General features: G+C 51.1%; 2 protein-coding genes across 2 annotated transcripts; both read left to right on the plus strand.

The window, feature by feature from the left end:
* Window positions 1–535: 535 nt before the first annotated feature.
* Dusp2 (dual specificity phosphatase 2) lies at window positions 536–3,616 on the plus strand. The gene is made up of 4 exons (XM_005068582.4): window positions 536–1,903; window positions 1,993–2,114; window positions 2,438–2,657; window positions 2,768–3,616. Exons 1-4 carry the CDS (start codon window positions 1,516–1,518, stop codon window positions 2,980–2,982), a joined length of 945 nt encoding a protein of 314 aa, XP_005068639.1. The 5' UTR covers window positions 536–1,515; the 3' UTR covers window positions 2,983–3,616.
* Window positions 3,617–5,102: 1,486 nt separating this feature from the next.
* Astl (astacin like metalloendopeptidase) lies at window positions 5,103–19,657 on the plus strand. The gene is made up of 9 exons (XM_040746247.1): window positions 5,103–5,482; window positions 6,142–6,270; window positions 8,669–8,730; window positions 9,774–9,867; window positions 10,250–10,367; window positions 11,051–11,232; window positions 13,854–13,935; window positions 14,096–14,250; window positions 18,339–19,657. Exons 1-9 carry the CDS (start codon window positions 5,428–5,430, stop codon window positions 18,773–18,775), a joined length of 1,314 nt encoding a protein of 437 aa, XP_040602181.1. The 5' UTR covers window positions 5,103–5,427; the 3' UTR covers window positions 18,776–19,657.
* The last annotated feature ends 5,462 nt before the right edge of the window (window positions 19,658–25,119 follow it).

A 25,119-nucleotide genomic window follows, 5' to 3' on the forward strand; every position in this document is an offset into this window, starting at 1 on the left:
GTGGGAAGGGGCCCAGGCTGTGGCACAGCCTCAGAGCCCTAGAACCAGTGTACATGATGGTGCCACTGAGACACCAGTCCATATCTGGGCCAGGAGTTCTTGAGGCTTGTCCCTGGCATTCTGTGTCCCCCACAAGATCCACCTCCAGGCAGAGAGAAAAGGCACAGAATTCTGCTCCAGCACCCATACACTGTATCACATGCTGGGGTCACAGCACCCATACACTGTATCACATGCTGGGGTCACAGCTGTAGGCCTCCTAGACAGTGGGGACACTGGGTCTTTAGGGAAGCTGGAGGGGTCTTACTAAAGGCATGGAGGATTGGCCAGGGGAATAAGGGTATGGGAGGTTGGATTTGAACACTGTCCCCACCGACCATGTCTGCTTCAGATGGGGTTCAGCCACCTACTAACATTCCTTACCCCCAACCCAAGAGCCCCCGGGGCCCACGCACAGCTAGGCCTCACCATATCCCAGAGGAGGGGGCTGGCACTTGGGCGGGGGAGGGCAGAATGGCTGTGGGTTACCCAGCTCTTCATTTTTACAGCTTGGTGTGGGGCCACCAGGGCCTATCCCAGGAGGGTGTCAGCTCTAGGGTTTGCAAGGGGGTAGGTTTTGCAAGTGACTCTCCTTCTTCCCCTGAAATTCCCGCCAGGCCTGGCTAGGCCCTGGGAGAGCCCAGCATCGTCAGCAGAGTTCCCCTTCAGCCCTGGCCGGTGACATGGGAAGTACTTCTTTTTGGGCCCTTGGGGGTTTCCCTGGGCCTCTGGGGGAAAGAAGCTGTCCCAGTCATAAGTGGAAACTCGTCACAGACCCCTGCTCCCCTCCCCCCACAAAGCCCCCAGACCAGGGCTTTGGCTGCAAGGGACTACTCTGGCCAGGCCAACTTTTGGTAAAAGCCAGTCATGGGGAGAAGGGAACAGACATTTTCCTAAGGTCTCTAAAATGAGACAAATGGTGTGCTTGCTTCTAGTGTATCATCATCGGTAGCAACAGGTAATTTTGTTAACGAAATTCGTAGAATGTAACCCCTGGGAGAGAATGGGAAAAGTGAGGAAGCCTGAGACCCCAGTAACTCGCAGGCTTTGTGCAGCCAAGAAGCTGAGTTCTCAAGCACTTAGCCGCCGGAGGCCGGGCAGAGTGGGGAGCACCCAGGCATATACACTGGGGAGACGTGGGTGGGGCCTCTAGACTCCGGGCTGACGCTTGTCACGGTCTGGTACCCAGTTTCTTCCCCCTCAAGTTCTTCCTCCAGATGTCCCCCCACCCCTCCGTCCGCTCCGGGAGCCCCGGGGGCGGCCCAGCCCGAGTCCTACGTGAAGCTGCGGGGGCGGGCGCTGGCGCCTTCCTGCTCTACCCTTGTATGGTGACCCGAGGGGCCGGCCCTCGAGTACTTAAGCCTGGGCGCAACGAAGCCTGCCCAGAGCCAACAGCTTGGGCCACACAGTCGCAGCCGCGGGAGCCGGGGGGAGAGGATCGCCGCCGGGATTAGAGGCTTTGCAGTGCCAATCGCCATGAGGCTGGAGGCAGCGTACGAGCTGGAGTGTGCAGCGCTGGGTGCACTGCTGCGGGAGCCGAGGGAGGCCGAGGGCACGCTACTGCTCGACTGTCGCCCGTTCCTGGCCTTCTGCCGGAGCCACGTGCACGCCGCGAGGCCCGTGCCCTGGAACGCGCTGCTGCGGCGCCGTGCGCGCGGTACCCCAGCCGCCGCCCTAGCCTGCCTCCTGCCAGACCGTGCGCTCCGGGCACGCCTGGGTCGTGGGGAGCTGGCCCGCGCAGTGGTGCTGGATGAAGGCAGCGCGTCTGTGGCGGAGCTCCCGCGGGACGGCCCCGCTCACCTGCTGCTAGCCGCATTGCTCCACGAGATGCGCGCAGGATCCACAACTGTGTGCTTCCTGCGAGGTGAGTCCGCGCCCCGCACCCTGCGCCCCGCACCCCTCACCCTCAGCTTCTTGGCTAACCTTGCCTTTCCTTTCTTGCTCTCCCTGCAGGCGGCTTCGAACGCTTCCAGGCATGCTGTCCGGATCTGTGCTTTGAAGGCCCTGCCCAGGTGTTATCTCCTGCCGGGGCAGAAAAGAACAGCTCTGACCCTAGGGGTCCAATCTATGACCAGGTAAGTTGCAATCAGAATTCTATGGATACCTGAGGGATGCCTCTGGGGAAAGCTAGGGGTGTGTTCAAATACGTGTGTGTGTGTGTGTGTGTGTGTGTGTGTGTGTGTGTGTGTCCTGCAAATGGTGTGAATGTGTATATTCTCATACAGACTTTAAGGCATGAGTGGCATGTGTGTCTGTCTGAACGTTAAGTTCTGCTCTAGGTCAGAGAACTGGCTTAGGGTTCTTGTTTCTAGCCAGCTCATGATGTCTCTGCCTCACTAAGGGCTGAAACCCTCCAGGCCAAGGCTGAGGTCTCACCACTGTCCCCTTCCTCCTCTAGGGTGGTCCTGTGGAAATCTTGCCCTACCTGTACTTGGGCAGCTGCAGTCACTCCTCAGACCTTCAGGGGCTGCAGGCCTGCGGTATCACAGCCGTTCTCAATGTCTCTGCCAGCTGCCCCAACCACTTTGAGGGTCTTTTCCGTTACAAGAGCATTCCAGTAGAAGACAACCAGATGGTGGAGATTAGTGCCTGGTTCCAGGAGGCTATTGGCTTCATTGGTAAGGGTGCCTCAGCCCCAGGGGTCTGGGAACTGTAGGGGAGCAGGTGGGGGACCTGTTTCCTCCATCCACCTCCCCATCTGACTCCTTCCTCCCCATTTCCTTTGCAGACTCAGTGAAGAATAGTGGGGGCCGGGTGTTGGTGCACTGCCAAGCCGGCATCTCTCGCTCAGCTACTATCTGCCTGGCATACCTGATTCAGAGCCACCGGGTGCGGCTGGATGAGGCCTTTGACTTTGTTAAGCAACGTCGGGGAGTCATCTCCCCCAACTTCAGTTTCATGGGGCAGCTGCTACAGTTTGAGACCCAGGTGCTATGTCACTGAGTCAAAGCCTGGCCTGGTCCCACAGTGCTGCCTCTCACTGACTCCTGGGGGGAGCTACTGTGGACTGCTGGGCTCTCTCCAGCCTAGCTCCCCCCTCCTCACCTTGTCCTCAAGTTGGGGTGCTAGGAAAGCCAGGATGATGGCTTTTCTGATACGGTGCTCACTGCTGGGGGTTTAAGGGCTGACCCTTATTCAGGGGACCAGAGCAGATAGTATATTTGCTCTCTCTCCCCCAACTCTGGCAGAAATTAATTGGACCCTAAACCCATGTATTGCAGTCCCACTATGCTAAAGCCCTTGGTAGCCCAAGGACTCAAGGAACAAGCTGTGACAAGCAAGAACCACGTCTCGGGGTGTACACCCCACGACCCAAAGCTCAAGCCTTGTGCTCTCGGGGGAGCCAGGAAGTGATGAGTGTGTCATGTTACTGACTTCTTGCTTTTGTGTGTAAGTGTGCGTGTGTCTCACCACAGTTGGTGCTGAAAAGTTATTTGTGTTCAACTGATATTTAACGCTCCCTCCCTGACTTCCTCCCAGCCCTGTGGGCCAGGGAGGGGACATTGGAAATAGCACTTTATATTTATATAGAACATTGAGGATGTGCCAATAAAAACAGTGTTTTGTTTAAAAAAGAGCAATAGCACAAGTGTCTTGTCTCGAGTTCATGCCTGGGGTGCCTGAGCAACTGTGTCTTCACTGCCCTGGCCTGGGGTCTTTTCCACACAGGGTCTAGCTTGAGGCTGAACTGGGAGGGTTCAGGGACGCAGACTCCAGTCTAGGTTTCCAGCAGCTCAGGGCTGATCAGACCCCCACTTCCCTGAGAACTACACTTTCCCAGTGTGTGATGTGCAGGTGTGTGTTGACTGAGGGCACTCAGGTCATTGTCTGGAACCCAGAACAGAAGGCACTGGTTTCCTGGGGCTGAATAAAGGATATACAACCTGTCCCTAGGGCCCCTTCTCTCTGCCCTGGGGCAATGCACTCAGGGGCTAGGGTTGTTCTCAACCTTCCTCCAGGCCTATGCCAGTTTCTACTGGGACCTGTCTGTGCTCTTGATGCCCTGCTCAGGGTGGGTAAGGGACACCAGGGCCACAGAGTCATTAACATGCCTTCCTTGTGGCCTTGACTTCAATTTCTCGAGAGATGCTGGCCCCAGGTTCAGCAGGAATGCTGGCAGGCCTGTGCAGTCAACACAGGCGCCCTTGGCTCTGGCTTCCCTTCACTGGGGTGATTGGTTGGTGTGTTCCAGGCTGCCAATGCAGGTAGGATCTCTGTGTGAGGGGTAACCAATAAGAAGAGAGTTGAGGAGCTTTGCATTTCGAATTAGTGAGGTGGGAAGGGGCCCCAGCTGATCAGGTCAGGGGCCTGGCCTGTGGCTTTTTTTTTTTAAAAAGGGTTTCTTTGTGTATCGTTGGCTGTCCTGGAACTCACTCTGTACACCAGGCTGGCCTCCATCTCACAGAGATCCACCTGCCTCTGCTTCCCGAGTACTGGGATTAAAAGTGTGCTCCACCACCACCTGACTGGGGTGGTGGCTTTGTAAGGATCACATCTATGTGAGGGTCTGAGTGTTCAAAAGTGTCTGTCTGTCTGTCTGTCTGTCTGTGTGTCATGAACAACCCCACTCCCACCCCGAGAGTCCATGGCAGGTGCCCCTGGGTGCTAATGATGCTGGGTGTTTGTACATTGTGAAGTTTCAGAGTCCTGTGATCCATGACTGTACTCTCCTATATGGCTTCTGAAATAAAAGCTGATAGCCAGGCATAGTGGCACATGGCTTTAATCCTAGCACTTAATAGGCAGAGACAGGTAGATCTCTGAGTTTTAGCCCAGTCTGGTGGTCTACATAGTGAGCTCCAGGACAGCCAAAGTTATATAATGAAACCTGTCTTACTCCCCTTTCCCCGCCTCCCAAAAAGAAAGAGAAAGAAAGAAAACTTTACACAGGTGTAGTGACCACACCTTTCATCACCAAATACTTCAGGGGAGGGTGTGTGGAGTTTTCAGGCTGATTTTCTGTGTCTGAGTCCCCTGGTAGCGGGTGGGGCAGGAAAAGCGGTCACTTCTAGTGCTGGGGTCTCAGTCCCGCCCATGAACCTCGCTACAATGCTTCTCCGCCCTCTGGTGGCAGGAGGGTATCTCGGCAACGCTGCCAAGAGGTTTGTTTTGTGTCCCCCGCCCACTTTTTAACCCACTTCAGCCAAGGTGGGTGGGACTGTGGTCCAGAAGGTTCAGGCCTGGGGGAGGGTCCTCGGGTAGGAAGGAGTAAGTCCGTCTTCAGGTGGCGGCTGTTGGGAGGTTGTTCCTGGAGGTGGTCGGGAGGCTGCAGGTGTTGGCTAGAGAAGCTGCTATTTAAGGAACGGGTGGTCCAGCGCCTGCGCTTAGGATGCTCTTTCCTGTTACGGTTGTGTACATTGCTTGCTGAGAGCACAGTGAGGACCCGCCATGGGGAGCGTGGGAGGCCTGCGGCCTTGGATGCTAGCTTTGCTCTCCTTGTCGGGTAAGCTGGCTCGGCACTGGGAAGCGGTCAGGGGCGGAGGCTGTGGGTTAAAATAGTCTTACATGAACTTCATGGTTCCACATGGAGGTCTCCAGGGGTTTGCCTAAAATCGAGCTCCTGGGGACAGAGGAGGAGGTCTTCCAACACCTGTAGGAGCGGAGGTGCCACCTAACTGTAGATTGCCAGGTGTCATACCACATACCTACTGCTGGGGCAGCAGTCACTCAAGCTGAGCCTGGGTTGAAGAAAAAGCTGAAGACAAGGGTCTGAGGCTAGCCCTGAATCTGGTGCCACCTCAAGAGTTAAAGTCCATTCTGCCTCCTGTGCTGCCCTAGACAAGTGCTAGTCCCTTAAAGGGCTCTCCTTCAATAAAGACATCAAGACCTTGCTGCCGGGTGGGGCTGAGTGGGAAACCCAGGCAGGCTTCGGGGATGCATGACACCAGGCCTCTCCTGGGAGGGGCTGGGTTTCGCTTCCCCCTGTCCTGCTGTCCTAGCTCACCAATGGAGCTCTGGGAGCATCTATGTGTCTGCACTAGTCTGCCTGGCCAGGCTTGATCCTGGGAAGGGGCTGGGTTTTGCTCCCCACTGTCCTGCTGTCCTAGCTCACCAATGGAGCTCTGGGAGCATCTATGTGTCTGCACTTGTCTGCCCGGCCAGGCTTGATCCTGGGAGCACCCGCAGCACCCAGATGTTCAGGAGGAGTCTGCAGTACCAGTGTCCCAGAAGGTTTCACTCCTGAAGGGAGCCAGGTATCTCAGGACAAGGACATCCCCGCAATTAACCAAGGTGAGACCACTGGGTCATACTGACAAAAAGCCACGCTGGGTGTGGGCGTGCAGAAAAGGTTGAGATGGCCATACTTACCGGGGACTTCTAAGTAAGTGCAAGTCTCATGAGGAAATGCCTAAGTCTTTTTCTGTATCTTTGTTGCTGGTTAACTATTTTATTTAACTTTTATTGATTTTCCGTGGACTTCACATCATGCATCCTGATCCCACGTATCTTCCTGTCCTCTCATCTACCCTCTGCCCCTGCAACTTCACTGCCAAAACAAAACCAAACTTAAAAGAAAAACCAAAGCAAAACCAACCAAACAACAACGGAAGCTGTAGTGTGGCCAGTTGAGTCACACAGTCTACACCTTAGTCCATTCATCTTTACCTGTGAGTGTTCATTGCTATGAGTCATTCACTGGTCTGGTTCGAGGCCTCTGGTTAATGGGCTCTCTCTGGGGCTCCTCTTGAGCATCCTACTGTTGTCCTGTGACATGAAGATCCTGCTGTTTTGGATCTGTGGGTTCATCCCCTTCACCTGCTCCCAATAGTTCCTTGATGATGTGGGTGCTGAGGTAGGTCAACTCATAGCCCTGGTTCTGGGCCTGGGTGGTAGCTGGTGTGGTCCCTTATCACTACCTGGTGTAAGATTGAGTTCTAGGACAGCCAGGGCTATACAATGCAATCCTGTCTCTAAAAACAGAGAGAGAGAGAGAATCATTGGTAGACACTTGAGAACACAACATGTCAGTCACTTTGAGGGACAGTGTACAGGTGTGACCTAGCTGGTGGTAGGGGAAGAGATATTAAAGAGGCCAGTGGCTCAGGGCCTCCCTGTCTAGGAATCTTGGACAATGAGAAGCACAGTCACATTGGGCTGAAGCTGGTAGCAATGAACATGGCTTCAGATATTGGAGGTATCATGGGCTGAACAGGGGAATAGAGGTAACCTTGGCTTAGGGTAGGTGGTGGCCACAGTGTGATCTGCTCCCTTTATTTGTGAGCTGGTTAGAAACTCATATGGGCACCAATCCTTACTCAGTCGTCCTCTGGAGGTAGCCAGAACCAAGAGTCTTCCTGGCATTCACTTTCATTGCTGTGGAGAAGCTTCTCTCATGCTGGAGTTCACCGTAGTTGCTAACAGCTGCCCCTGCCTATCTGATGTCTTATTGTGAAATGCCGATAGCCTCAGGTGCTCTGAGTGATAGCTATGATGGCTGTTAATAGCACACAACTGTACCATGTCTGAATCATTCTGGAAGGTTCTCAACCTTCCTAATGCTTCTGCCTATTAATATAGTTCTTCATGTTGTGGTGACCCCAACCATAAAATTATTTCTGTTGCTACTTCGTAACTATAACTTCGCCACTGTTATGAATCATATATATCTGTTTTCTGATGGTATTTCCTTCCCAAAGGAGTAGTGACCCACAGGTTGAGAATCACTGTCCTGGAGAGTGGCCTTTTAGATTTAAGTATGCAGCTTTAATCAGGTTTTTTTTTTTCTTTTGAGACAGGGTTTCTCTGTGGCTTTGGAGAGGCTGTCCTGGAACTCACTCTGTAGACCAGACTGGTCTCGAACTCAGAGATCCACCTGCCTCTGCCTCCTGAGTGCTGGGATTAAAGGCATGTGCCACCAATGCCTGGCTTGATCAGAGATCTTGAGGTGACTCCTCATAAGGGGTGTGACTAGTCTGTGTTGCCCTCTGTCCTCTGAAGCTCTGAGATCAGGCCTGGCTCCTGTGTGCCTCTCAAGCCTTCTGTGGTTTCTTCATTGCCTCATGGGTCCTCCTGAGATTTCTCTTCCCAGAAGTCAGCTACAGAAGGCTCCCTGGCTAGGAGAAAGATGAGAAGCCAAAGTAAACTGAGACAAAAAGTATTTACCCTCCTCAACTTCCTTCTGTGGTTATGACTTACAATTTCAGTTCCTTTACCTCAAGGGTCCAGAATGTAACATGAATAATAGATGGTAGGTGGGAGCATGGTAAGGCAGGAGAGACCAGGGCATGTTCTGGGGGTGTGTCTTGGGCGGGAGTGAGCCTGGATGGGGGTGTGGCTTGGGCGGGAGTGAGCCTGGATGGGGGTGTGGCTTGGGCGGGAGTGAGCCTGGATGGGGTGTGGCTTGGGCGGGAGTGAGCCTGGATGGGAGAGGAAGTTGGTCCTGACAGCGGAGGGCTTGGAGTCAGGACTGGATCACCAGTGCTGAGGGAGCCATGGCCTATGTTTGAATAGGGGAAGGACGCGGGCAGGTTGAAAAGCCTCACATTTGTAGGCTTGAACTCGGCAGCTGCCTAGCCTTGGTGCTCAAGGAAGCTTAGCTCCAAAGTAGAAGGCATAGACGCTGGCGTTGCTGGGTCTGTCCGTGTTCTGTAAGTCACAGGTGACACACTTCCCTTCCTTTTCCTCCCAGGGCTCATCTCTGAGGAGACCCCAGAAAGCAGCTTCCTAGTCGAAGGCGACATCATCCGGCCAGTGAGTTGTGCATGTGTGCTATGAACAGCCACAAAGCTGTGAGAGAACCCTCAGAACCATCTTCAAGGTGTCAGGAGGGCTTTGGTCTGTATGAGTGGTTAGGGACAACTTCCAAGGTCATCATATGATGGTGACAGCTGAAATGACAACCTAGTCAGTCTAAGGGCTCCTTGGGAGAGGGGATTCAAGCTCTCAGACCCCACTTGACACCCTGCCCAGGGGGCAGTGCTTAGGAAAACAAGAGGCTAGAGACAGGAGCCCAGACCAACCTGTTCATGCGCATCCTGGGCGGCTGTCAAGATCCCCCTGGGGAAACCAGAACAAGGAGGAACATGGAGGAACATCTTGGATAGAGACAGAGGGCTGAGTCAGAAGGGAGGAGGCTGATGGGAATGGAAATGACATTGCAGAAAGAAGACACATTGTTTAGGAGAGTAGAACCATTGTAGGTGGCAGAAGGCTGCTTACTATGACAACGAGCTCTGGGAAGCAAGCCTATTCTACATGTTTAGAGGTGACCACGCTGCTGAGGCTGTGCTGGACTTTCATAGGCATGACAGTGTAAGTTATCCATTAGAGAGGAATACACACACGCCTGGCGTTTGAAACCTTGGAGCAGAATTAAATCAAATTGGTGGCTAGAGAGCATAGGCCCTTCTGGCAGTTCCGGTTCATGGAAGATGGGAGAGCAGCATTTGTGAGAGCATTGTCCTGAGTAGGACCTTCCTGTTCTTACGTTAGGGGAAGCTTTGCCATACTCCTTTTCTGAGGAGGTGCTTGTGTGTTGGGGGGTGAGTCCTTCTGAGCCAGGCCTCCTGGGGTACCAACCTTAGATACTTTTACCTCCTGGATAGAGCATGTTGCAACTTCTGTTATCTGAATTCCCATTGACTTCCCACACTTTCGTCACTCCTCTTGATGGTTTCCTCACTTCCAAGACCTCCATGTCCTGCCTCCCACATCTTTAGAGTGTGATGGTCTTGAGGCACGGCACCTTAGGTGGCTGTGCCCTCCACTAACTCTGAGCTGCCCTCTCTCCTCAGAGCCCCTTCCGATTGTTGTCAGTGAACAACTATAAATGGCCCAAGAGCGTTGGTGGCATTGTGGAGATCCCCTTCCTGCTCTCCAGAAAGTACGGTGAGCGAGAGTTGAGGTGGGACTTCCTGCCCCTTCTCCAGTATGCAGCTCCACCCCCCTCTCCTGCAGAGCCACACCCCTTCTCTTATACTCTCACATGGAGACTGAAATGCAGAGCTCCTACCCCCCCCCGTGTGTGTGTGTGTGTGTGTGTGTGTGTGTGTGTGTGTGTGTGTGTGTGTGTGTGCGCGTGCGCGCACGCCAGAAGAGGGAATGAAACTCTCCAGTCCTTGCTGGGCTGTGTTCCTCTTCAACATTGTCTCTCTGAATACCATTTTGGAAGGCGAGCTTAATGTCTGGTCCTGGCCCCATGCATACTTCAAAGGTCCTCAAGAGCTATGGGACCTTGATAGGGGGTCAGCCATGGTGTGTGTCTTTCCAGATGAGTCCAGCCGCCGGGTCATTATGGAGGCCTTTGCTGAGTTTGAGCGTTTCACATGCATCCGGTTTGTTGCCTACCAGGGCCACAGAGACTTCATTTCCATCCTTCCTTTGTCAGGGTAAGTGCTCCTGGTGTGTGGCCATGTGTGTGGGGGAAGGGGCTGTTCATCCCATAGTGTGCACAGTGGTATTAAGCCTATTTCTGGGCCTGCTTTCTTGGGTTCAACACTAGTCTACCCTGAATGGCTCATTCACGACCTGGACCTTCTGGGCCAAAGGTGGGTGAGGGATGACTACTGGACATAGGACCCTCCTCTACAAAGCCCTCATCTCCTGGAGGTCTTGTGGTGTGGGGGTCCTAGTTCTGCCACTTATGTGTTAACTTGAGTCCAGGTCAGTCACCTAATTTAGCCTCTTCTGGCTTCTTTCTGAGGTAGGAGTAGCGGTAATACATACATCCTACTTTCATTGGAGCCTGACATAGCGTGGCTGGAAGCTGTGAGTCAGGCTTGTGACAGCTCATACAATGACCTGCTTTATCATGCATGAACGTCGGGTCCCACCTTTTGGCAGCTCAGGTAGTAATAGAGCTGCAGGTGACACCCTCTTCACAGGCCAAGCAGTCAGGGCACCTGGGAGATGGGGGAGTAGGAAGTCTGGAACTAGAGTCCGGAATGGGGACTGGCAGTCTGATACTGGTCATCCCGAGTTCTAGAGCACAGGAAGTATCTATTCTGCTGACCTTTCTAGACTTATACCCAGCTTGCTCACTGCTACGCTGCTCACTTTCATGGTCTTGCAGGTGCTTCTCTGGTGTGGGACGCAGTGGAGGGATGCAGGTGGTGTCCCTGGCACTCACTTGTCTCCAGAAGGGCCGGGGCATTGTCCTACACGAGCTCATGCATGTGCTTGGCTTCTGGCATGAGCATTCACGGGCAGACCGGGACCGCTACATCCGAATCAACTGGAACGAGATCCTCCCAGGTAAGTCATCTGGTGTCCAGGCTAGGCTGGGTCCAGGGAGCCCCGAGGGACAGAGGCCTCAGGTCAGGGCTGGAGTCGAGGAGTTGTTCACCTCCCCTGGAAGAGTCCATCCCACACTGTCTGTCCTTTTCTCGTGAGGCAAGTGTGGGATTCCTGCCTCTCTGGTATTTGAGAGTGGTCCTGTGGCTGTTGCTCTGGGCCTCTATAGTTGTACCCAAGGAAGGACATTAACCAGTTCCGTTGTGTCTCACTTCTCTCTGCCACTGTCAGTCATCTGGACGTGAGGTCGACAGTGTCCTACGACTTGCTCACGGAGTGCTCAGCAACCCCCCCCCCATTTTGCAGATGCTAGTTAGTGTGTGATATTGGGGCAGGGGCCATGTGTCAGTTGGGGGATACTGAGCCAAGAAAGATGGGGGGTGGCCCAATTACATGTGCCAAGCAAGGAGCAACAGTGAGACTGAGGTACATACGATGGGCATCAGTGGACATGTGGCTCAGAATGCCCTGGAAGCAGCAGAGCCAAGGCTGACAGAGGCAGGGACTCCGATGCCAGTGCGCAGCGTGGTGCCGGATCAGATGGCAGGATTGTGGGGTGCCTGTTTGTGGGGCTCAGATCGGTGGTGAGAATGACAACTGCCCTGGGCAGCAGGGAAGCTACGGAGGGGCAAGTTCCAGCGTGTTTGGAGGTGCATGGGTAGTCAGAGGCCGCCTGCCAGCGGGAAGCTGGAGGGGCCTTTTCTGCTCTGGGGTTGGCCAGCTGATAAGTGGGACGCTTGCCCCAGGGGTGGTGCTTTGGAGGTAATGGAGTAGCTAATGACCAAGGGGTGGGATTGGGGAGGTGGGTCTGGGGGTGACCATGATTCCAGGTGCTCCTGGGTGTTTGTAAGCACTCATCCTACAACAGGCTGTGAGAAACTCTAGATTTGGAAACTTGGGTCAAAACAAAACACCCCATCATGACATAAAACAAGCCAATAACAGACCAACCCCCAGACTGCTCTCCTTAGGAGAGACAGTCAAATACTTTTAGTTCTGGGAGTTAAAGGAACTTCAGGGCTTCTCAAAAAATAAAGGAAAAGTGTGTAAACTTAGCACTCTGGAGACTGTGAGGATTCCAAGTGTGAGGCTGGGCAGGGCTACTTGGACTCTGCCTTTAAATAAACCATCAAACACTAGTTTAAAACCAATGGCTTAAATAGGGTAAGGGTAGACTCAGGGAAAGTGTGGAGACATCGATACTTATATCCATAAAAGCAAAATAGAACAAACATGCCCATTTAAATAAAAAAACAGGAGAATTAAGGTAAAAGCATAAATTAGAGTTGTAAACAGCACAAATTGACTCAAGAGCTGTTCTAACAATCACATAGGTTCAAAAAAAAAACCACCTACTAGGGAATGTAGCAAAGTGGTATACAGCACTTGTCTGGTTTGTAACTGGGAGTTCCTTCCCTAGTGCCAACAAAGTTCAGTTATCCTAATGTGAGAAATATGGATTCCTCAGAGATAGCAAAGTGAATGTATTTGCACTAATGGGCATAAACTCTGCCAGGGCATAAAAACAAATCAGTGATTCACTTTTGTGGAGACTGTGAGGTAGAAATTCAGAGGAAGTGGGTGGTGTAGGAGACTCACTATGATCATATATATATGTATATATAAATTTCCATGGTGCTGGGGATTGAGCCCAGAGCCTTGTGCATGCTAGACACTTGGTGTTTTTGTTGTTGTTGAGGCAGGGTCCTACTATGGCTGTCCTGGAACTCACTATGGTAGACCAGGCTGACTTCAAACTCAGAAATTCTATTAATGTTGTCTCCCAAGTGCCACTATGCCCAGCTAGATACTTGGTTTACTAATAAACATAATAAAATTATGTTTACTAATAAAGGCTCTTTGAAGAGAAGAAATTGGCATTCTTTGGGGGCTCTGATTAGGGTAAAGAGGCTGCTGGTGACTTTGGGGTAGAAGAGTGTGGACATGGCCTGCTGGGTCTGGAAAGAGGGGTTGGGGAACAAAGGTGTAAGAACAGCAGCTGTTTTCAGGAATGATCAGCAAACTTCCTTCCTAATTGACCCGGAGGGGAGCAGTGGGCATTCTGGCCAAGATGACAGGTCTGCTAGGCTCCACATCTGCAGCTTTGTGATCCAAAACAGGAAGATGAAGGTAGTCTGGCTACTGAGGGGTCAGGCACAACACTCCTGAGAGGAGAGGACAGCATATCTTTGAAGCTAGCTCAAGGACTAAGCAGGGTATCAGTGTCTAAGGCACAGGAGCCACGACACTTTGGGTGCTGCAGGTTTGCAAAGAGTGGTGAATTGTGAAGGAGCAAGAGCCTGTAGGTGGTCATGGTTGCCTGACCACAAGGTGTCCCCTGCTCCACATCACCTGGTATAGATCTGGATTCCTGCCAGGGTCAAGTAGAGTTAGGATATCTAGAGTTGGGGGTAGCAAAGGTGTGTCAAAAACAGGGACAGCCAAAAAAGAAGCCTCAGCAGGGTAGTCAGACTCTTCCATTTACATGGGTTGTGACTTCTAGAAGTTGTCCACGTCTCTCCCTTGTCTATTCTTCTCTGCCTGTCTTTTATGTATCTACAAAGGAGTGTTTGTGTTTTAAGGCTTTGAAATCAACTTCATCAAGTCTCGGAGTAGCAATATGTTAGTACCCTATGACTACTCGTCAGTGATGCATTATGGGAGGTGAGCACCCTCTGTTTTCCCTTCCCCTTGCATCTTCCCCCTGCTCCCACCCCTCCACTGCTCTCCACCCCCAACCCCCGCCCTTGCATTATTGTCCTAGAGCCCCTGTCCCCCCACCCCGTACTGTGACCCTGACATGGGCTCTATCCCTGGGTTCCAGGTTTGCCTTCAGCTGGCGTGGGCAGCCCACCATCACAGCACTCTGGAACCCCAGTGTGACCATTGGGCAGCGATGGAACCTGAGCACCTCAGACGTCACCCGGGTTTGCAGGCTGTATAACTGCAGCCAAAGTGTCCCTGATTCCCACCGGAGAGGTAAGTGATAGGGAGAGTGACTTGATCTAGGCGATGGTGAGGAGGTACGGAGAGGTGGTCAGATACCATGACTTCATCATCACAACTGAATTTGGAAACACATTTGAAAAGAGTTAACACCCACTAGAGACAAAAACCCCTTTAGCAAAGAGAAATAACCTAGATAATGGACACCTGCCAAAACTTAGAGTAGAAATAACTTAATGTCAAAAATATTAAATCTAGGACCAAGGTAAGTTTCCTACTATCATCCTATTCAGTGTCGAAATGGAGGTCTTAACCATTGTGCTAAGGCAAGATAAAGAAGGCACAAAGTTTTGGTGCTTGGAAAAAGGGAGCAAAAACTGTCACTAATCATAGACTAGTTTAGAATAGAAGCAAAAACTGTACACAAATGTGTAAATACCTGTATGCATTCTGAATACAGGGCGTATGAAGTAGCTTTGTAAGTGCATAGGATGGGTGTGGAGATATAGTTTTGTGGGAACAGAGTGCACAGTTCTAAAACGGATCCTACTCAAGTGTGAAACCCTAGTGGGCATGGTGGTACATGCCTTTAATCCAGTCCCAGCACTGGAGAGGCAGAGGCAGGTGTTGGATCTCTGAGTTGGGAGACTAGTCTGGTCTACATAGTGAGGCTGTCCTGGGAGAGTTAGAGCTACGTAGTGAGACCCTGTCTCAAAAAAAAGTGAACCCTCCAAAGGGGGACCTTAATTATGAAAAAAAAGATGGCTTAGTGGTTCTTAACCTGTGGGTCATGACCCATTTGGGGTTGAACAATCCTTTCAGATATTTACATTATGATTCATAACTGTAGCAAAATTAGTTATAAAGTAGCAATGAAATAGTTTTATGCGTGGGGGTCACCACAACATGAGGAACTGTATTATAGGGTCACAGAATTAGGAAGGTTGAGACACTGCACTAGATGGTTTTGAGACAGCTAGGTGTCCAGATATCACACACCATAAGGGTATGAATGACTTATACGTTCATGGAGAAACTTTAAAAAGTTTAGCAAGACACATAGCAAGAAGCCTCTATAACATTGGGATGGGGAAGAATTTATTCACAAATAACCATGACACTGCAAAGATTAATACATTCAGTAACATTAACCATAATATTACGAGACACTACAAGCAAATCTAAAATACAAGTTATAAAGTTGAAATGCTTCTGGATATAGCTAGTATTGTTCTGAATTCAGAAAGAGCTATAAACAGAAAGTCAAAATACCAGATAGAAAAATGTGTGAGGTGGTTAACAGGAATCCCAGCAGAAGTCAAATGAGAAGCAATTACAATACCATTCCCTCTCCCTAAATCAGCAGAAGTCCACAATCTCGATGATAATTGATAATACCAAATACTGCTAAACGGTATAGGGCAAAAGGTGATGCTTGTATCCCACTGACAGGACCACAAATTGCTGTGACCCTCTGGAAGACAGTGTGACACCCTGTGAAGCTGCTGTGTGTGCCTGTGACCCAGATTTTATTTTTAGGTCATCTTACACCCGAGTCCCACCCTCTTTCCTACCAGCCCCAGTTAATCACTAATCTACGTTCTGCCTCTGTGGATTCACCTTGTCTAGACATTTCATATAAATGGAGCCACATGCCTTTTGTGTCTGGCTTACTGCCCTCGGCATGACCTTCCCTGTTCATCTCTGTTATAGCATCCATGACACTTCATTTCTTTTCTGCCAAATGACCTATCTTATTTATTCATCAGTTGATGAACATTTGAGCAGTTTCTGCTTTGGGACTACTATGAATATACTATTGTCAGTCGGTATCTACCCTGGGCACAAAATTTCTGGGCTCCATGGTAACTCTATACTCAGCTGTCTTCCAAAGCAGTTGAATCACTTAAACTCCATTAGCTATGTAGGTGGCTACCTATTTTTCTGCATAATTGCCAAAGCGTATAGTCTATGCTTTTGATTATGACTATCCCAGTGGGTATGGAGGTATCTTATTGCTCCTGTTTGTGTTTCTCTAATGGCTAACCATATCCAGCCTCTGTGAGATGGTTGGTCCTCTGTATACCTTTTTGGTTTTAGACAAGTGTCTACACAGATCCTTAACCTCATTTTCAGTTGGATTGGCTTTTCCTTGCTGAATTACAAGACTTAGAAATATTTTTTTCTGTTTTTTTGAGACAAGATTTCTCTGTAGTCCTGGCTATCCTGGAACTCTCTAGACCAGCTGGCCTTGAACTCAGGTCTGCCTGCCTCTGCGTCCTAAGTTCTGGGATCAAGAATCTGTGCCACAATGCCTGGTCTTAAAAATACTCTTAATGATATCTCTTAGTTGGTTACATCATTTGGAAATACTTCCTCACATTCCGTGTGCTCAACTTTTCTTCTTAGATAACAGGAGCCCCCTCTTCCCACCTTTATTTTGAGACAGGGTCTCACTATGAGAGGTGGTTGGCCTGGAACTGAAGATATAGATCAGTCTGGCCTCAAACTCATAGACATCTGGCAGCCTTGGCCAGTGCTGAGATTAAAAGCATGCATATTACCATGTCCAGTTTACACATCGTTCTTAATGCCACTTTCCATGACATGTATGCATATGTATATATCACATCAAATATTAAATAATTTTTGTTAAAACTAGAGAATGAGATGCTGTGGTGAGAGGATTGCAGGTCAGTCTGGCGCTCTATCACAGAGTGGAAAATTGGGACACAATTAGGAGGACTGGTCCAAGGGAAGGTTGAACACAATGGTGGACAGGCTGGCAAGTTTGGGTGACTAATGGTACGCACAGTGGAGAAGGGGCAGGTACTGGAAGAGAGGGGAAACTCAACCAGAAGGTGAGACAGGGTCTGCCCTTGGAGGGAGGGTCAGACACTTACTTGGACGTAAGGAAAATGAAGACAACGGAAGTGGACCCGAGTCCACATACAGATCTGGAGATGTCGTGTGGCCTTGGCTCCACGGTGAGGAGAGGCTGTTGGCACAGCAGTGGGAGGGACACAAAGCACAAAGCCCCTGACCCTGGTAGAGATGGCAGGACGTGGGATGGTGCTGGGGACTGGGGTGTGGCAGGGCCTCGTGACAGAGGGATGGAGGCTGGGGGGTGTGTCCAGAGGCATGGTGGCAGCTGAGGCAGGCAACAAAGCTGGTAGACTGTAGAGACACCGCTGCTTGAAGGGGAGTTGCTAGAAATGGAGGCTTCTTCTCTTGTGGTTTCTGGCGCTGATGTGCTCAGAGAGAGGGCATGGACTGTGAGACCAGCAGAACCAAGGGCCACCGGTTAAAGGAGTCAGCATGGATTGGTCACTGTACGCTGATGGAGGAATGTGGGATCATGGTATACGAGCAGGAAAGACAGGACATGGAGGCAGCAGTGGGGACCCCAGGGCAGGCCATGAAGCTCACGTGTTCTCCCACAAAGTGGTGTGTCAGTCATGGTCTGGGTGTGGCAGCCAAGAGAACGCAAGGAGGCTCTTCAGCAGTGCACAGACCTGAGAACACTCAGAGCGTCTGATGTCCTCTCCCTTGGTTTGAACAGGAGGGGCTCCAGAGGGTGTCTAAGATGTGGGCAGGGAGGTGGCTGCAGAGTGGCCCAAAGAAGGCCCTGGTGAGGAACAGGCAGTAGTGCTTGGTTAGTAGGGTAACTAGTGAGGAACAGGCAGTAGCGCTTGGTTAGTAGGGTAACAGAGTAACAGCTGGGCTGCTGGGATGTGGGTGGGAGGCCAGGCAGATCTTTCAGTAGTGACCCAAGGGACCCAGTAAGGAGGAAGTGACACACCTCCATTGTCCCCATTTTTCCTATTTGTTTTCAAGACGAGGTTTTTCTGCATACCTTAGGCTTGACCACAAACTCGCAACCCTCCTGCTTCAGCCTCTCAAGCACAAAGATACAGGCACAGACCATCACACCCAACAGTTGTACTGGTGTGTGGTAGGAATGTAAGAGTTTGTGCCTTAGCAGAGACCTCCTGGGCTATCATCTCAGGGAGTCTGACTCCATATCCCCTTACATAAAGCCAAAGCCAGCATTGATTCTTGTGGCCGTGCTCTGTACGCTCTCTGTGATTCTGAAACCCAAGTTCTCTCTCTTGCTCCAGGGTTCGAGACCCACAGTGATGGAAGAAGCTTCACTCCTGCCCCTCTATCACATCTACACAGACTTCTGGAGGCACTGTCAGAAGAATCTAGAAGCTCTGTCCCCAGTGGCTCCAGGACTGGAGATCAGGGTATCATTCCCGGGCTTGTAGACAGCCAGCAAGGATGGGAACACCCTGCTCAGGGCAAGTTCAGTGTGGAGGCCTTGGCAAAACCCCCTCAAATGCTAGCTGCTTCTCCAAGGTCAGGGCCTGGAGCAGGTGAAGATGGCATTTCTCTAGAGCGGTTTCAGGCAGCCCAAGTGCCCACTGCGCTTCCCACTGCATTTCCGGAAACCAGAGACCAGCCAGCACCTATCCAAGATGCCTTGGAGAGCCTAGCTCTGCTTCCAGGAGGTTGCTCAGCCGGAAGTCACTTTAGAGAGGTGCCCAGAGACTGAGCCTGTTGACTCCTGCCCCCAAGTGGGGAGGGTATATTCTGCCCAGAGAAGCTAGGTCCTTGTCTCTCTGGGCATCATCCCTGTTTCCTATCCCCTGCACTGGCCACTTTTGTAGACTTGGGTCATTCCCTTGGTCTTTTCTCCACCACATCCCCTCACCCCCTGCAAAGTTTTGAGGGATAGAGAGGCTCCCAAGGTCTGTTTCTTGTTGGCTTGAGCCTTAGCCCTGGAAGATGCTGGGGATGGAGATGGGATCCTGAGAGTGGTTCCAGTTCTGAAGGGACTCTGGGAATTCTACAGCTGAGGACCAGCTCCCACCTTGGACTCGAGTGTTGCCTTGGGCCTGGTCTCAGCGGGAAGCCCCGTGATTGGGAACGTGAACAACCTCCAGTCCATTATGCCTTGCTTTAAGGGTGTTTTAAAGCCCTGGGATTCAGCCCTGGTATCCAGGAGGCAGAAAGCCAAGTTGTTCTGCTAAGCTGGACTAACAAGAGGTGGCTCCTTACTAGGTCTTCATGATGGAATCCTTGGCAAGACCACCTGTCCCTTTACAACAGACTGGAATCTTAGTCCCACATCAGGCCACTGTTTCTGCTGCTTTGCCCACAAGATACTCATAAAGACACTGGGGTAGGGTGTGTCACACCACTTGTCCTTCAGCCATGTCCCACTCCTCCTTGGTCTTCCATGAGGTTTCTTCTAGGACCAAAGAAAAAGTGTGTTAGATATTAGGGTGTGGGCCAGGAGCCCCTCATTCTCCAGACCTTGGGAGTTTAGGGAAGCCCTACTTAGAATGAGAGGGGAACTAGAACTCTGAACTAGTGGGGAAGGGAGCCTCATTCATATGGGTGAAGGCAGAAATAAAGTTGGGTGTTTGCTTCATGCAATGTGTTCTTTTGACTGTGTACAAGGGTCTTTAGCCGGGTGGTGGTGCATGCCTTTAATCCCAGCACTTTGGAGGCAGAAGCAGGTGGATCTCTCGGAGACCAACATGGTTATAGAGTGAGTTCCAGGACAGCCAGGTCTACACAGAGAAACCCTGTCTCGAACTGCCCCCACAAAAACAAAAAGCTAAGGTTCTTTTCAACTCCAAGTGCCCACGCAGGACCCCAGGAAGTGCTTCCACTCTCAAGGGCCAGCCTCTGGAGGCATGTAGACTGGCTCAAGATGATAGAGCAGGTAGCAGAGACAGAGCAGTTCGGTATCCTGAAGGTTGGCCTTTGCCATCTTCCTGGAGAAATCACGTGCTGAGATTACCTCAGGGGCCATGAGGACTCTACAGCCTGTGTGCTCAGTCTAGCTTAGGCTTCAGAATGGAGTCTGGTTCCTGAATCAGAGTACCAGTGCTGGATATCTCAGGAAAGGATCACACCAGGGATGCTGTCACTCTACTGATCTTGGTTATAGGATGTGGTGGTGTCTGGCTGTGATTTAGGAAAGTGGGGCCTTGGCAGTGTTTCTAAGAAGAGCAACAGCCCCAGTAGGATATTACAGACAGAAGCATCAGAAATGCCTCAAGACCTCTGAGTGTCCAAACCAAGTGTATGTCATTGGGCTAGGGTTCCTAGGGTCCCCACCAGCAGAGGAGGGGATCTACTCTAGACTCAGACTCCTAAAGCTGTCATTGAACCTTCTCTAAGTTGTAGCTCTTGATCTCCAAATCCAGTTTTCAGAAGACTGGATTGAGAGGATCTGATGATTCCTCTCTGTGGGGTGGCCAGGGACAGTTGTCCTGTTGCGTCCTCCCCACAGGAAGCCACATGTCCCTATGAGAGCCTGGTCTCCATGCCAGCTCCAAGTGACGGCATGTTCCACAAGCTCCATTCTGCAGCATGCCTGGTGGTCCAGGCCTTGAAGTTCAGTAGCCACCTCCCCAACCTCCAGTAACATAGCTATGTAGTGTTGCTCATCACTGGATTCATTTATTCAACAGGCACTAAGGATGTTCATTAGGTGCGAGGCAGGCTTTATTGTAGGCACCAGGGATACCATGAACAAGGTAGGGAAGAGGGATGGAAAATAACTTGCCAATAGGTAGCCATCTTGAATTGATAAATGTCAGGAATTGGGGAACACTTACAGGCTGTTGGTTAGGAAGAGCCCCTATAAGGATGCATGCACAGGCCTGGGGTTACCTGTGAAAATGCTAGGGTAGGGCCACCAGTGCAAAGGTCCTGGGGCAGGAAGAAGCAAGGAATTTCTGGCCACCAGCATATTAAGTACGGTGAGTCAGGTAAGGATAGACCAGGCAGAGATGAGGCAGGGTTTTCTCCTAAGAACAGCCTGGAGTAACAAGACGTAACTTAAGGCTTGAGAAGGCATTCTAGATGTTCCATGGGAAATAGATTGGAAGCAAAGAGACTTAACTTGGCCATGGTAGTCATGAAAGTGAGTGAAGGGGGCTTTGGAGTTGGACAAAGGTGGGTACCTTGGGCATATTTTTGGGATTAGGGCAGTAGGAACGAGGGGGAAAGCCAGGTAAACAGCAACCCTGAAAACTGAGCATAGGGAGAGGTAGGGCTGGGGGAACTGGATGTTAGATCTGAGTCAACCATATCACATGGGTGGGCCAAGGAAGGGTAAGCACAAAGGTCCTGGTGCTCAGGGGGAAGCAGGATAGATGTGCCCTAGCATCTAGGGGGAGCCATCATTGGGTGGAACTCCTGCAGAATTTAAATGCAGGAAAGGAGGGATTCTAGGACTGGACAGTGTTGTGTGCTAAAGCTATGGTTCTAGCAGCGCCGCCAGCCCTTCTCCTGCTGGCCCTTGACTGTGGTGGCTGACTTATACATGCTAGATATCCACAGCAACCCCGCTGTGCTGTGACTGTCAAAGGCGGCTCAAGGCATTGCCACACAGTCCATGTGGGGTGAGTAGGACCACATTCGCCGGGTGGTCCTTGCTCTTCATCTACTAAGAGGACCCAGAAAGGGGCCTGGCACCTGGTGAATCACAGCAGTGGACTCCTGAGGGCAGGCTGCAGATGCATCCCTGGGAGTCAATGAGAGTATGTGTGTGGGACCAAGGGGCTGAAAGCAGCCTGAGGGCAGTGAGGGGCAGGAAGGCTGTTCGAGTGTGAGCAGTGGCTGTGTGAACACTGAGAGACAGTGGCTGGAGGAATGGCGTCTGGGGGAGGGTCATCACAGAGGATTCTGGAAATAAGGTCTCTTGGAAGGGAGAGTATGTATCTCTACAAGGGGGGTTGGATAAGTCCCAGGGGGATCTTTAGGTCAGGGAGGGCAGTGCTAGAAGTCACTAGACCCCACCTAGGAGACTCAGTGCCACCACCTCAACTGTCAGATAGGTTCCCATGACCAGTTGGGTACAATCATCTTGCACTTCTTTGAAAAAAGATGTTACCTACATGCAAAATCACCTTTCCCCTGTAATCTGTCTTTCCAAGAATATCACTCTGGGGTACCATAGGCATGATGGGATTGAGCACATTCGTGTGTCTGCCATGCACCAAGCAACAACCACGGCCAGTATCAGTAACAGGGAAGAGGGGTGTGTGTGTGTGTGTGTGTGTGTGTGTGTGTGTGAGCCAACAAATCCTTGGACCACAGCCAAGTGTGAGCCTGTGCACAGAGCTTGAAGAGTGAGCTGGGCCTACTGAGGGATGGTGGGTCTCTGACTGAACAAAGCCCTGGAGAGGACTGATTGCATGCAACCTGGCGAATTCCCTGGTGCTGGGACAAGCCTCTGCCTTCCTAGCTGCAGGGTGGGAGAGAATCTTTCCCTGGTTGTGACCATCTTGGGCTGATGCCTGACTAGTCAGTAAGTGCCTAGCATGGCCTGACATTTGGCAGACTTAGATTTGCCCTTCAGGGAAGAACCAGATGAATGTTTCTCAGTGGGACTCAGGTAAGGCGGGGTTAAGGGTAACCATGGTTACTGTTCCTGCAGCATCCTGAAGACCTGACCCTTTAAAAATAATGGGCCATAAAATGATGCCCATAGCTGTCTGGGAAATTTTCTCTGTTTGTGTGGCTGGAGAGTGGAAAGACAGGTCATCCATGTCTCTGCGGGACTAGCAGGAATTGTCTCAGCAGCTATTTCCCAAGTTCCCATGGCTAACCTCAGCCTTTTCTCCATGAAGGGGCTACTAGGACCTCTTCATCCCTTATGGTATGGGCCCAAGCCCAATCCAACATAATGGGAAGGGTGTATCCGTAAGACCTGCTTCAAGATTGCAGTCTCAAAGGAACAGGTGAAGCTAGATCTCCGTTTTGAGCCTGGTCTACCTGTCACCACTCTCTCTGGTTGTGGCAGTCCCACATAGCTGGAGAATTGCATGTTAGGGCAGTGTGAGATGAGGAGGCAGTGCTCAAAGTGCCTCATGTGGCTGGGCGTGGTGGTCTGCCCGAGCCTGGGTTGGGGAAAGCCTGGTCTGTGGGGACACAAAGGTCACATGCCGGATCTCACAGTGGTGGTCATGAGGAATGAGGGTGGGGGTTGGGAGTGGATTCCTGTAGTTGGTTGGTTTTACTCTTTGGAGGGGGCCTGCCACCCAGTTCCCAAATGAATCACATCGAGTCTTATTCTTACTTATGAATGCCTGGCCTTAGCTTGGCTTGTTACTAACCAGATTTTCTTAAGTTATCTATCTTTCGCCTCTGGGCTTTTATCTTTATTCTGTATAGCATTCTTTACTTCTTACTCTGTGGCTGGTGCTTAGAGTCTTCCTTGTTTTCACTCCTCAATCTTTTCTCCCCAGATTTCTCCTCTTATTTATTCTCTCTGCCTGCCAGCCCCGCCTATCCTTTCTCCTGCCTTGTTATTGGCTGTTCAGATCTTTATTAGACCAATAAGGTGTTTTAGGCAGGCAAAGTAACAGCTTCACAGAGTTAAACAAGTGAAACATAAAAGAATGCAACACACCTTTGCATCATTAAACAAATATTCCACAGTATAAACAAATGCCACACATCTTTAATATTTTACAACAGACTCCATTTTGGGGGATTAATTTATATACATTTTTATAGTGCCCTTGAGAATTGGGAACTGTAAATACAAAGGTTGGCTTTTTCCACACAAGGGAACTATAAGGCTGTGGAAAAACTCCCTTGAGGCTAGGGGTTGGGGAGGGCCTGGTTCAAAGTTGGTCCTTTCATTTAAAAAATGTGTTTGAGTGCTTTTGCCTCCATGTATTTATATGCATCACGCATGTGCCAGGTGCCTGTGCAGGTCACGGGAAGCTGTTCAATACCCTGGATCTAGAACTAAAGACAGTTATGAGCTGATGTGTTGGTGCTTGGAACTGAAATCCGTCCTCTGCAAGAGTACCAAGTACTCTTAACTGCCGAGTCAACCCTCCAGCCCTCATTCCTTCTTACCTAGTTCTCTCCCCACTGCCACCCTAGAGAGGCTTCATGAGCGTCTGGAGCTGTCAAGGTCAGCTCCTCCCTACACGGTAGCCACCAACATCCGCTTTTTCTAAGCTACAAAGAGGAAAGTCTCATCCCTCACCTAGGTCTCCTCATTCTCATGATCCACTGGTCAAGAGGCTCCTCTCCAAACCCTGTACCTTTGCTCTGAGTCTGAGCTGTTTTCCCATTTCTTTTGAGACAGGATTTCTCTGTGTAACAGCCCTAGCTAGCTGTCCTGCAACTAGCTCTGTAGACAGGCCGGGTTCGAACTCACTAAGATCGGCCTGCCTCTGCCTCCTGACTGCTGGAATTAAAGGCGTGCGCCACCGCCGCCTGGCTCTACCGTTTTCCTTCTTTAAGACTGGTTTTAAAGTGTGGGTCTCTGTGTGGGTATGTGCACTTGAGTGCAGACTGGTGGAGGCCAGAGGCCTGTCATCCCCTGGAGCTGGAGTTAATTTTGAGTCTCCTGCTGTAGTGTCTGGAACCGAACTCAGGTCCTCTACAAGAGGCAGCCTTGACCGCTGAGCCGTCTCTACAGTTGCCCCTCTCCCCTTTAGCTTGTCTTTAACAGGGGAAACGGAGGCAGCCACCAGTTGTTTCCCACCAGGAGTTAGCTTTTTTGGCGTCTCTCTCCAGTCTCTGCTCTCGGAAGTCAGCAGAGGGCGCTCGCAACACAGAGATGCACTCCTTGATCTCGCAAGTCTGATCAGGTGGAGTCTGGGTGGGGATGCTTAGGAACTCTGGTCCGGCCCCAAGGTTCTCAGTCGCTGGGATATGGCTCAGTTACTAGTTGTAGATGTGGCTTATTTTGCGTACGCACCCCAACATTCCCCTACACGCTTCTCAGAGCTGTTGGGCTGCTACAGGAGACATGGGCTACCACCGATCTGGGTGCTCTGTCCCAGACTCGCAGACAGAAGGCAAATGGACCCTTAGGACCCAAGTTCTCAGTTCCCGGCTCACACTGATCCT

The sequence above is a fragment of the Mesocricetus auratus genome, unplaced genomic scaffold, assembly GCF_017639785.1.
Source record: "Mesocricetus auratus isolate SY011 unplaced genomic scaffold, BCM_Maur_2.0 Super-Scaffold_100004, whole genome shotgun sequence".
NCBI classification, from domain to species: Eukaryota; Metazoa; Chordata; class Mammalia; order Rodentia; family Cricetidae; genus Mesocricetus; species Mesocricetus auratus.